This window comes from Schistocerca americana, chromosome 5 (assembly GCF_021461395.2).
Source record: "Schistocerca americana isolate TAMUIC-IGC-003095 chromosome 5, iqSchAmer2.1, whole genome shotgun sequence".
NCBI classification, from domain to species: Eukaryota; Metazoa; Arthropoda; class Insecta; order Orthoptera; family Acrididae; genus Schistocerca; species Schistocerca americana.
The window spans coordinates 484095721-484109520 of NC_060123.1; the positions used below are offsets into that span (position 1 = coordinate 484095721).

The 13800-nt window shown below is 37.5% G+C and overlaps 1 protein-coding gene across 5 annotated transcripts in view; it reads right to left on the bottom strand.

The window, feature by feature from the left end:
- Positions 1–579: 579 nt before the first annotated feature.
- LOC124616108 (ubiquitin-associated domain-containing protein 1) overlaps positions 580–13800 on the bottom strand; it is a 51730-nt gene continuing 38509 nt past the window's right edge. Inside the window, exons 4-8 of one of the 5 annotated variants that reach the window (XM_047144372.1) lie at positions 2869–2990; positions 2596–2810; positions 2376–2514; positions 1126–1188; positions 860–976 (exon numbers count right to left, since the gene is read on the bottom strand). In XM_047144372.1, coding sequence (XP_047000328.1) covers positions 1127–1188; positions 2376–2514; positions 2596–2810; positions 2869–2990 — 538 coding nt within the window. In that variant the 3' untranslated portion in view covers positions 860–976; position 1126. Of the gene's footprint in view, positions 977–1120; positions 1189–2375; positions 2515–2595; positions 2811–2868; positions 2991–13800 lie in introns of all 5 variants that reach the window. The other 4 variants (XM_047144371.1, XM_047144370.1, XM_047144369.1 and 1 more) reach the window with 4 other exon arrangements.

Below are 13800 nucleotides of genomic sequence, written 5' to 3' on the forward strand. Positions count from 1 at the left end.
ATAAAACAGTAACTCTGTTTGACAGAGTGAACTATGCTTTAGTTGACCCTTTTTTGGCAATTTGTATGTAGACATTTTCAGTTTCAGACAAATATTATTTTCCGACTCATTTTCAGTCAAATATATATAATGCACAATATTTCACAAATCTCAACCCTTAATGTTGATGTCCTTCGTGGGTATGTGGCCAGACAGCATCATCCTGACGACACGATACTTCAACGATCCAACTGGCCATCATCTTCAGATGAGATGATCATGCTGGATCTGAGGTAACATCAGACAGTTCCTGCATGATTGTGCACCTGCTCACCTGAAGACCTGTCAAAATATAGTGTCATCGGGATGATGATATCCAACCACATGCCAATGAAGAGCAAAGAGCATCAACATTTCTTACACCGGAAAAATCTATGTAATCACATCAACCCTTAATACTTGATATGGAATGTGATGAGGGAGGAAGACTGCAAATTATTCACAAGCTGCTGACAGTTTATCATACTATGCAGTACTGAGGAAATTATGCACAGTTTCACTGTAAGAAAAATAAAACCAAAATAATAAAAGAAAATATAATTTAATGATAAGGCAGTTTATTTAAATAAACTATATAAATTTATATAAAGGTATTTAACAGGGTGGTTTTTTTATTATTATTCATCCCTTTGAACTTGTGTAGCATTCAGCATGCTGTCATAATGTTGCAATTTTGATAACTCTTAACATAATTCCCTGCAATATTGTAAGAAACTTCCAATGTTGGCAACTTTTTTCCCCTTACATAAATTTTCAAATCAAAGCTCTCTTTCATTGTTAAATGTGGCGGTTTTTCTTCACTGTGGCACATCAGTAGGCTGCAAAACATGTTTCTCTGTGTGATAAGTCTTAAAAATTTGACTCAAAACTGGTGCAGCATCAGGATCATTAATCCACACATTTGTGTTACTGGGATTCTCTAGCATTGACAGAAATGCTGAAAAAAAGTTCAAATTCAATATACAGACTTATAATTTAAAAACAATGTTAATTGCAAAAATAAAAACAAACAGTGAACAAGTAAGATTTTTTTTTTTTAAGTTTTTTGTCAGCCATTCTATTTGTGAAAATACTTACTTACTTTACTTTACTTTTGCGAAAATAGAGGTCCTAATTCGAGAAATGCACAGTCTGCTTCTTTGTTACAACCTGACAACAATATTATTGCACTTGGTCATCTGTGGCCGTTACTGCATATACAAGGTGACATTATAGTAAACAAGTACAGCACTGACTAAGGAAAATGCATCAAATTGTGAATGATTTCAAAACTGTTGTGCATATACTACCAAGTGGTTCAGTGTGTATTCGTAAAATATCCTGATAAAAACTCAAGGTAACCTGATCGAAACAACAGGTGCAATAATAATGTTGTTGACTAATATACAACATTTAGTTGAGAGGCTCGTGCAGTGACTTCAGTACTACTGTTGGGAACACAAGATACACGACAGAAGTATATGGTTAAATAAATGACAGTGGAAAACTGACAAAACTGGACAGGAAAAATCAAATAGCATTATCACATGGCAAGGACAAGAGTGTGAGCAAAACATTATACACACTGGTGGAGTCTGCCAATTACTCAGTGAATGGAAGGATATCAGCTAACGACATCAAGATAACACAAAACCATAGAAATACTGAAAGTATGTAACTGAGGAAATGCTAAGTACAATGAAAGAGAAGGAGAATGCTAAAAGGAATTGAAACGTCATTGCAGATTATAACTTGAAGTATTGAGAGCATAGGGAATTTAAGACGTACTGAATGATTAACTTGGAGATGTATTATCAAAAAACATAACAGTTTTAACGTTGCTAAAATCTACATGTTACTCTTTTTTAATTGACACACTGAGCCTCAATAGTGAGGTAACATCATTAAGGAGACATCGAACTGAGCCACATAGGAAAGGAAGGGACTGGTTTAACATTTCATTGCTGATGACATCATTGGGGACAAAGCACAAGCTCAGACTGGGGTAAGAAATAAGAGTTCCATTTTCTACACTTTAAGCTTGTGCACACTTAATTACGTCCCAAACAGAGATATTACACTGTTCTACTCCTATTTTTGAAAAAGGTGTACATTACAAACTTAATTTTATTACTATTCAGAATGCTTCATTCATTGCTTGATTATTTCTTATAACAATTACTTTTTAACATGTTTGTCAATGTTCATTACCATAACAGTGAGCATAGCTGAAATTAAAAACTTTATATGACAAAGAAAATAAAAATCATAAACTCTGAAATATTGGGAGCAAGGAAATGAATCAGTACAAAAACTCAAGGGAAGAAGAATAAATCCATTGATGAATATTATCTTACCCAGCAACATCTTTGGATTTGTAAGACTCAGCTGTATTGCAGGATTTGCCATAATTGCTTTGTATACCGGACCGTCAGGGTCTAAACCAGTGTCTAGATCTTCTAAACTTCTTCTTCGCTCACCGAGCAGCCATTCACACTGCAAAGATTGGAAATAATCTATTTAGTTTGATTACTTAACTGCAGTTTTTCTATATCTCACAAACCGTACTATACCAACAGCTGAAGTTTCGTGATTTCCAGTGACTTGTAGAGCATCTATAATATCTTCTTCCTTAAATCCCATTTCTTTCAGTTTTCCAAGTGCTTTTGGATTAGGTTTGAAGTACTGACGTCTATATGAACGAAATGATTCAAGTAGAGATGCAACAGACTGAATGACAGATTTCTTGTCCCTCCTGCTGGCTTCTGCTGCAGCTGCTGTATAAGTGGAAACTATTGTACAATATCTTATACATTTATGGACATATCTCTTACTATTGAACCAAAATACCTGCTGCTTCTTCTGCACAGTTGGTACACGTTAACTCATCATTTGACGTATCATCACATAATCCTCCAGGCCTCACAGTGGAATGTTTCAGTAGCCAATCTAGTGCCAGTCTCGGATTCATGCTGAAATCATCAATTAACTTGTAAAAAAGTGGTCAAATTTACAGCTACGCAAGAATATGCTACAAGTTATATAAATCATTTCAAATATGGCTGCTATGTGAAGTGTAGCAAATAGAATAAGATATGACAAAGGGATCTAATTTGAAGACAGAGTCTTCCATGGCTTGAATCTGATTTCAAGTAATATCACAGTGCTGTGTGCCAGGAGATTGATACTATTCCGCCTCTTTCATTATTGTTCTTGTAGGTATAATGCAGTACTTCAAAAATTTAAATATTACACCAGGAGATTGATACTATTCCATCTTTTTCATTATTTTTCTTGTAGGTATAATGCAGTTCTTCAAAAGTTTAAATATTACAATATTTCTTATATATGGAATTCTAGTTAACTGCTTTAACTGTGAAATATTTGTTTATAAGAACATTCTGCAAATACAGAACCAGCCTCAACAAATGTTCCAGTGGCACAGTCTGATATGTGAGTCTGCCTGAATTAAATTTAACTAACTGACACAGATGTGTGCCACATAAATTGATCTGAAAATAAATCAAAACACTGGCAATGTTGAATAATCAACAATTTCCAACAATTTGCCATGAGAGCCTGTACTAGTTAACACTATGTACTTTGTTTCTGGTGGCATTAATGGCAGTAACAGACCAATGACAAACTACTAAAAGCATGACAGATGCTGTCAGTACTGAAACCATATGATATTTTCAGAAGACTCCTTGTCCTTGGCATCTGTTAGTACTGCAGAATAGTCCAACTACTTTCCTGGGGAAAGGTGTCAAACAATGGAACACCATTTTGTTGCAGAGCTGGTATCAGCCACCTAGTAAACAGCAATGTAAAAAACAAACTGATAAGTTCGGGATTAAGAATAAATAGGAAAAGGTTCAACGACCTGAAAGTCACAGATGACATTTTAGCATTGGCTAATGGCTTTGAAAAACTTATAACTGGTTACTGATCTTGCTTCCAAATGACAGATAGTCGGCATAAGAATAAAACTTTCCAAACACTAAAATTATGACCCTAAAATGGGCCAGAGCATACAATGTTTGGATTGACTTGTCTTCAAAAGATTTCAGTGAGTACATCAATCCTGGCCAGCTCAAACATGATTGCTGATGTACAGCGTGCCAAATAAGTAATGAAACTGCTTTTTTTCAGAAACACTTTCAAAAAATGAGCCAAATGTAGTTACCATTTCACCTGCTAGACTGTGTTGAACACGCAGATGCTTCGATTGTGCCAGTACGCGCGCAGTGGGTGTGAAAGTAGTGTTGTGCAAGTTGTGGCAATCAAACATATCGTCATTGATCAAAGAACTGTGGTACATTTTTACTGTAAATTAGAAAAAAACAGTATCAGAAGTTTACAAAGACATGCAACATGTTTATAGGATGATTGTCTTTGTCATGCACATGTATGTAGTGGTAGGAAATATTTTCACTGAAACAGAAGAAACTCTGGTAGTAGGAACCACGCAGCAAGCAAATGATAATCTTCTCTTTTTACGCTTCTGGAGTAATCCTTCATGAATATCTCACTAAGGGCACAATACTAACTGGACAGTACTACTCAGGAGTTCACACACATCATGTCAGGATGCATCTGCTCCAAAGCACAATTTGTGTACTTCTGCATGACAATGTACTGGTTCAATGCACACTGCCCATGAAACAGTTTTTAGCATCAAAACAAATCTGTGTGCTCAAATACCCACCCTATTCAAATGATTTGGCACCTGTAGACTTTTTTCTATTTTAAATTACATGCTATTTACATGGGGGACATTTTAGGGACACTGAGGACATCCATTATGCTGTGACAGACAGCCTGCAGGAGGTACTCAATCTGGACTTCCAATGTTCTTTCAGCAACCTGTAAGAACCATTTGAACATTCTGTGGAGGTGCAAGAAGGTTATTTTGAGTCCCTGTAACTGATAAATTGAAATGAAGTTCTTACTTTGATTCAATACTAGTTGTCTCATTACTTATTTGGCACACTGTTTAAGACCTGAAATCTTCTATCACACAAAACTACACGGTCCACTCACATAAATGTGACAACAGCCTAAGATCAACATCAACGTGCAATAACCACTCGCAACAGTAGGTGGCAGCACTAGATATGGAAGATTATGAAGTGTGTTGGGGGGGATGTGGAAAACAGAACAATTGTCATCATAATGCAGAAATGGAATGATTTATCTGGCACCCAGGACATAATCATTAGCTTTTGGGTAACTCTGGTGCACCATGAGCCATAGACAACAGGGGTGAGCAACGGCTGCGAAGATGTACGGGTGAATACAAGTGCAACGGTTGAGCAACTGACTGCCCTGATGAATCAAGTGGCTACCAACAGCGTCTCCTCAACAAATACCATTCAGCGAGGTCAGCCATGGCAAAGCTGCAGTTGTGCCAACATGGTGCTGCAATGGCCTGACCCCTGTATGAGAAACCTCAAAGCCTAAGGACTCAACTGATCACTGATAAAATTCGGATTTGGCAAGATTGTACTTGAGACCTGTAGACTGCAAAACAGAATGTTATGAAATTGCTACAGTGTTGAAAGGTGTGGAGCAAGTAAAATACAATGTTTACTGTGTGCTTAAAAATAATAATAATAATAATAATAATAGTGCTTAACATCTAAGAGTTTATATAAAAATAAAATATATCTGTAAGGTAGGTTGATATAGCAACATATCAAGTGTGTATAGTGTTTTTTTACTTTGTGTCTATGTATGTGTGTTATTACATTCACATAAAGTTACAATAAAATTAAGATAAAAATCACAGCAGGTTATGGGCCCAGAGCAATAAGAAAATAGAAAAGCTAACAATAGAAAGCATGAATAAGGAAGAAAGATGTTTCAAGAAAACGAAGAATTTCATGATATACAAGTGTTTAAAGATAGTACACTCAGTCTGTGGGACATTGAAATTAGAATATTATTTAATACGCAAGACCTGTGTGATATTGTGGATGGAACTGAAACAAAGGAAAATTGCAAAACTTTAGAAAAATAGAAAAAAGGCAGAAAATGGACAGCAAGGCAAAACATTTTATAATGAGAACAATTGATAAAAAGGTAAAGCCACATGTATTGTGTTGTGAAACTTCCAAGGCAATGTATGATAAACTTAAAGCAATTTATAAAAGAGATGCGTCTCAAAGAACTCAGCAGTTGCTTCAAGAATTTTATAGTTTCAAGTACGATAAAACCAGAGACTTAGCTAGTAATAGAAGTGCACCACAGAATATAGTATTTCAACTGAATCATCTCCAGTCAGAAAAGATGACAGATGATGTGATCATACCCAAGATATTGTCTATTTTGGCAGAAGAATACAAACACTTTTCTCCAGCATGGGATTTGTCACCCAGTGGTGAGAAGACTATGGAAAATCTAATTGCAAGGTTTATAAGAGAAGATGAACGACTGAAAAACAATAATCAAGAAGAGAGTATTGCCTTTGATGTTGGGTTCAACAAAAATAAAAGATATAATTTGTAAACATTGTGGTGGTTGTGGACATTTTCCAAGAGAATGCAAGAAGCCTAAGAAGAAAGAATACTGTTCTATATGCAAGAGGAATAATCACAAAGAAGAAGAGTGTTACTTTAAAAATAAAAATAAAATTCAAGAACCAAAATGGAGATCTTTCAAGCCCCGTCCTCAGTGCAAAAAGACTAACCACAAAGAAGAAGATTGTTATTTTAAGAACAAAGAGAGTGAAAGAATATCATTTTGCACTTTTGAAGAGATAGAAGAAGATCTAGTCACTCAAGAAAGCAAGAAACAAGACATTGATGAAGAAAAGAAAATGGAAGACACTGCACATATTGCATATGAATGTAACAAAGGAAAGATTTCACAAGAAGCCAATGAGAAAGAAGATATGGTCATGGTTGTTGATAGTGAATGCACAGGACATTTGTGTAATAAGTGGACAAGTTAACTAATGTGAGACATTATGATAGTATTGTAAAAGTTGCCAAACAAGGTGGATCAATGAAAATAGTTGCAACACAAACTTTGTAGGAGATAACTGTGTTCTAAAAGATAGTATGTATGCTCCTGAACTGAGCATAAATCTGATGTCAGTAAATGCAATCACTGAAAAAGATTGTACAGTTGTATTTACTAAACATTCTGTTCAAATCTATAAAGGTGAAATACCAGTTTTGAAAAGACAAAAAATAAGAAATGGGTTGTATGAAGTGAACATTAAATCAGGAATGCAATCACTACTGACACAAGAAGAAAAACAAAAATGGCATAAGAAACTAGGTCATTCAGGCATAAGCTGTACTTCAGAGATCAAGAGAATGTGTGAAGGAGTTCCTATCAGTTTATGCTCAGCAGAACAATTGTGCGAAGCTTGTGTAAGAGTCAGCAGAACAATTGTGCGAAGCTTGTGTAAGAGCTAAATTCACAAGAAAACCATTTTCTACTATGAGAGAAAGAGCAACAAGACCTATTGAAATCGTACATACTGATATCTATGGAGAGATAGAATCCCCAACATTTAATGAATATAGGTACTACATGACAGTGTTAGATGATTTCACTGATTTCTGTGTAACCTAATTGTTAAGATATAAGTCAGAGGCTGAAAGATTCATAAGAAAATATGTGTTAGAAAGTGAAAATAAGTTCAATACAAAAGTGTCACAAATAAGATGTGATAAAGGTGGTGAATACACCAGCCACGAGTTTAAGAATTGGTGTGAAGGAAAAGGAATTGTGCTAGACTATAGTATTCCATATATCCCTCAGCTCAATGGGAAAGCAGAGACACTAAATCTGACAATAATGAACAAGGCAAGAGCTATGATATTCGATAGCAAACTAAAGAAAGAGCTATGGGGAGAGGCAGTGCTCACAGCTACATACTTAATCAATGAAGCCCAACTATCAATCAAAGTGCCACACCTGCAGGGAAGTGGTTTGGGAAAAGACCAGATCTGTCAAGACTTCAAATTTTTGGATCGAGAGTTTTTGCTAAAAATTTAGGCTATTTGAAGAAACTAGGAGTAAGAAGTAATGCATACATTTTTGTTGGTTATGCACCAAATTGCTACAGACTGTTTGATGCACAAAGAAGAAATATTGTTGTGTCAAGATATGTTGAATTTGAGCAGAAAGTGACAAAAGAAACTCTACAGAAAAATCTTGTTATTGGTGAACTAGCAATCAAGAAAATGAAATAGAAGACCATGAAAATCAAGGAACTACAACCTTACGAAAAGAACTAGTTTGAAAAAAAAACCTGTAAAATATAATGATTATGAAACAGCTTTACTTACCTATGAAGAATGTACGAGTGGTCCAGACAAAGAAAATTGGTCGAAAGCAATTGAAGAAGAAAAGAGATCTCTTCAACAGAATGAAACACGGAAGTTGGTTAGTCCAGAGGAAGCAAAAGGGAAAGAAATCTTAACAAGCAAATGGATCTTTAAAGTCAAAGATGATGGACGATATAAGGCCAGAAAAGTTATCAGAGGTTGTCAACAAGAAAAGGATATATATTTCAAGGAATTATTCAGCAGCAGAGAAAAGTTTCCATACGAGACTGTGTGATGTCAAAACAGCTTTTCTCTATGGGAAACTGGATGAAGAAATCTTTATGAAGATACTTGAAGGATACAAAGAAGCTGGAAAAATCTGTGTTTTGAAGAAAGCTCTGTATGGACTTAAACAAGCCCCATCCACATGGAATAAAACTTTGACAGATTTCCTAAAATAGGAAGGACTAATTCAATTGAAATCAGATCAGTGCATATTTAAAGATGCAACTGAAGAAATGTACATGGCTATACATGTTGATGATGGAATCATAATAGGAAAAGACTTGGAGAAAATTGAAAATATACTAAAGAAACTTAAGAAGAAATTTGAAATGGTTGTGGTAGAAAATCCAGATGTGTACTTAGGGATACAAATAATGAAGACAGAGGATGGAATGTTTTTACACCTAGTACAATATGCAAAGAAAGTACTGGAAAAATTCAATATGACTGACTGTAAGGCCATGAAGACTCCATTAGTACTAGAGGGAAAGACAAATGAAGAAAATCAAGAAAACTAACACATTGAATTTGCATATCGTGAAGCCATAGGAAGCCTTCTTTATTTGTCATGTAAAACCAGACCAGATCTTGGATTTACAGTAAATTATGAAAGCCGCTTCACAGAAGACCCCAAGAAAAGGGATTACAAAAATGTAAAAACACTCTTCGATATCAACAAGGTTCCAAGAATTGTGGTCTTTTCTATAAGAAAAAAGAAAGTGAAGAAGATGACAGTATTCATCTAAATGTTTATTGTGATGCCAATTATGCACAAGATTTAAGAGACAGAAAAAAATACAAGTGCATTCATAGTTCTTTATAATGGTGCTCCCGTCAGTTGGTGTTCCAAGAAGCAAAGTGTGACAGCTACTTCATCAACTGAAGCAGAATACATTTCAGCAGCAGAATGCACCAAAGATATAAAATACATCAAAACCTTAATACAAGAGTTAACCAGAAGAAAAGTGAAAATCATTCTTCATGTAGACAATCAAAGTGCTATCCAAATGATCAAATCAGGACAATTGGTTAGACGAAGCAAACATATAGGTGTAAAATTTCACTCTGTTCGAGATAAAATATTGTAATACGGAAGAACAATTAGCAGACATACTGACCAAAGCTCTACAAAGATCAAAGTTTGAGAAATTTAAAAATGCTATTATGAAACAATTACTGTGACTATGTGATAACTAAATTTGTGAAGCTTGTGATTTAGAGTCATTAAAAACAAACATTGTACTTTAAGAGGGGGTGTTGAAAGATGCGGAGCAAGTAAAATATATCTGTAAGGTAGGTTGACATAGCAACATATCAAGTGAGTATAGTATTTTTTTTTTACTTTGTGTCTATGTATGTGTGTTATTACATTCACATAAAGTTACAACAAAATTAAGATAAAAATCGCAGTATATGGTGGTCTTCAAGGAAGAACCCGGAACAATGATATCATCAATGTAACAGATGCAGCCGGGTACAGAGGATGTCAGTTGTTCTAAAAATGCTGAAAAACTGCAGCTGTGCTAGTGACGCAAAAGGCAAGCATTGATATTGGTATAGGCTGAAAGGTGTTTTGACAACTAGAAAAAGCCTAGTTGCCTCATCCAAAGGAAGCTGGAGGTACACTTCCAACAAATCAATCTTGGAAAAGTAGTTGCCATCTGATAATTTTGTGAGCAATTTATCAGGGCAGGGCAAAGGGCATGTATCTATCACAGAGTTTGCATTAATCGTGACACTGAAGTGAGCACAGAGGCGAAGCTTACCCATCGGTTTCATAACGGTAACCAGTTATGTAGCCCATTTACTGGGAGAAATAAGCCGAATGACACTGAGCATTGTCAAAAGGTCTAATTTGGCCTTGACTGTCTTGCAAGGTGACAGACACCCGCCGTGCTTGAAAAAAATGACGGTGGGCAGACTCTGTCATGGTAATGTGGGCCTGAAAACCGGTAGCAGAACCAAGCACAGGGGAAACAAGAGACAAACACTCAGAGAAGTTACTGATATGGAACTTGATCTGACACTAAATTTACCTCAACAACAACATACAAACCAAAAACGTTAAGCACAACTAACTCAAACACATCTGCGGTATGGGAATGATCCACAACATAGAAGGTGAGAGAGTGAACAACAGATTTGTAAGATACAGGAGTGGAGACCTGTCCTAGGATTGGAATCTGCTGTTTATTGCAGCTAACAACTTCCGTGAAACGTGTGAGGGGGAGGGGAGCCCAAGTCCACGTATGTTTGTGTGTTTACTGAAGTCACTGCAGCTCCTGTATCACTTGCGTTATTAGCGGTTTATTAAACACACGCAAGTCAACAAACAATCTGTTTCGGGAAACAGTTGTTGTAGAGATACAATTTATGTCCATCAGTACGACTGCCTGCCACATTTGAAGAGGAGTTACATGCCAATGCAATGTGGCCTTTCAACACTTGTTGAAAACTGCCCAACGTTTTGGGCACGCAGCATGCTAGTTTAGGACAAAGCAGAACGAGCAAGATCAAGATGGACGGTGGGGGAGGGGGGGGTCACATGGCCGCTGCTGTGACATGACCTGTTGCTGCTGTGGCTGTAAACACACAGCCCCATGTAACATTGAGTTGAAGGTTGTACTGCTCCAACAGCTTCCCCATCAACCTGAACACTTGCAGTATGCCTAACAGGGGTTGCCTGAGCAATATCCAATACCTCTGCCCACACAGAAATTTGATCCCCTGCAGCCCATGACACTTCAAAGTACTGTGCTACATTCAGCAAATCCCGAAGCGTTGGATTCTCACACCGATGTGCTTTTTCACAGACTTTCCTAGCTGGGGCCAGATGAATAACATCAGACAATCGTAGGCTTCACAATTGTTATTATTTACAACGGCAGCACAACCCATGTAATTCTACAACCCAGACTTTGTAAGATTGGTTTGGGTGTTTCTGACAGTGATAAAAATCTACACGCATCACAATGACACATGTTCTATCACAGTAATATGTGGAGAGAAGTTTGCACATTTCATCAAATGATAAGCTGGCCGGTTATTGCAAAGGCGTAAGTTGGCACACCAAATGATACAATTGCAGCGAAAGTCAGGAAAGAAAGTAAACCCTGCACAGCTTTGCATCACCCACATGAGAAACCTGGAAATGTTGGCGTAACCATGTCTTGTAGGAGCCCCAATCTTCAGCCGATTCGCCATATGTCTGAAAGGGCGACAGCTGCACTGATGAGAGAGCTGCTGCTGGGCAATGAGATGTAGGAGTATTTCTTCCATCAAGACATTTGTTGGGTCACTTAGCACTGTCACTAACACATGGAGAAAACTTAACTCTCTCTCGTAGCCAAGTTTGTTATAGCAAGAACAAACACAATTTACGGAACATGGTACATTTATAGGCAATACATAAGATACAGCTTGTGCATAGCACTGAACACTTTGACTGAACAACAATAATACAGAGTAAAGAATAGGCCAAGCACTCGTTTGAGATCGCTTAAATAATGCCACTTCTTTAGCGGCTCACCAAAGTGTGCCAGGGAGCCTACCCAGGTGGTCTCTATAAGTGGGCCTATGAACTGTACGGATGTATCATGAGTGAAGGTACATCAGTAGCAAATTTGGGAGGCTGCAACGCCTTAATAGATCTTTTTGGACTCACCATAAGGGATACACTTCATTGTTTTAATTTCCTGTACCTTCCTTTCTTCAATGAAGACACTGCAGTCCCTACTCAAGACAGGGTGGTCCCCAGAGCAACCTACCCACTTCAGAAGAGATTAACAACCCACTTCATCATAGGCAGCCTGACCACATTTGCCGCAAGTGGCTTCTCCCTTATGAGCAAGAGTAGTATGGCCAAAGTGCAGGCAATTACAATAGTGCATTGGATTGGGGACATAAGACTGCACACTTAGGCGAAGAAAACCTGCCTTGACATGTTCTGGAAGTTTAGTGCTACTTAAAGTCAGTATAAATGAGTATGATATGCCAACATTGCCATGTATTCTTTTCTTTAAGTTTTGCACGTCAACAATGCCTTCTTGGGTCCACTCAGCTTTCATTTCTTCTCTGTGAATGTCAAATAGAAACCTGCAAGTCACAAGACCTTAGCTGTAGTTCAAGGTGTTACGCAGTTCAGTTTCTATTCCACTCCTCTCCCTGAGGCACTGAGGTTTCTGGAAGTTCTTTACTAGCTGGGAACTGGCTGTTTCAACCAACAATGTCCCCCACACAATTACCTGACAGTTTTTACATTTCCAGCAATCCCCTCTAAATGCTTTTGAACGTAAAATGAGGAAACTTTCTTGAAGCTGCCCTCTTTCAACTTAACTATTAAAAACACATTCTGACCTGCAGCACGTGTTCTGTTACTGTTAACATAAATACAGCGAAAAATCCCTGAGTCATGAGGGCTGGCTACATGATCCCTCTTGTTGGATTGGATGGTGATACCTACCCAGTGGCTCACTCATTCCGTTGGGAGAGGAAGAATTTAATTTTAAGTGTTCTATATCTGTCCACACACTGTTACGGGAATGCGGGTCTATTCAAAAAGAGCCTCGCGTACCTGAGTAAGCTTTATACAACTAAGGTGCGACACGTTCCCCAGACGTTGCCCGCTAACAACTATTTCACCTCAACTACCACACATCTCGTCACTTTGTGATTTAGTGTTCTTCCACAGAGATTTTTTCCATTCTCACAATCTGAGCGGTCAAGCCAAGATCCCCATTCCCTGTGACACACAACATTCCACCACTGTGCCATACAGGTGTCACTGAAGCATGTAGAGCTTATAGAGAAAGAGGACTAGTGGCGCTTGTCAGTGCCCTGCTCAGGACCCCTGGGGTTGCCAAGCCCAGCAAATGAAAGCTGAGCCCCTGAGGGCAAGAATAGTTGACCATGCGCTGGATAGACCTGTACATAGAAGAGCAGCAGTTGATGGGAGGGACTCTTCAGGGAATACAGTTGCTATAAGGAAAGTTCTAAGGAAATAGAGACTATTGTATAATACGTGTAAAACAAATAATAGAACTATAGACAGAGAGAAGGTGAATGAAACACACTTAGCTGTCAAGAGGGTAATGTGTGAAGCCTTCAGTGGCTACCACAGCAGAACATTACTGAAAGATCTTTCACAAAACCCAAGAAATTCTGAGTGTGTATAAAAGCTTTCAGTGGCACCACAGTTGGTGCCCAGACACTA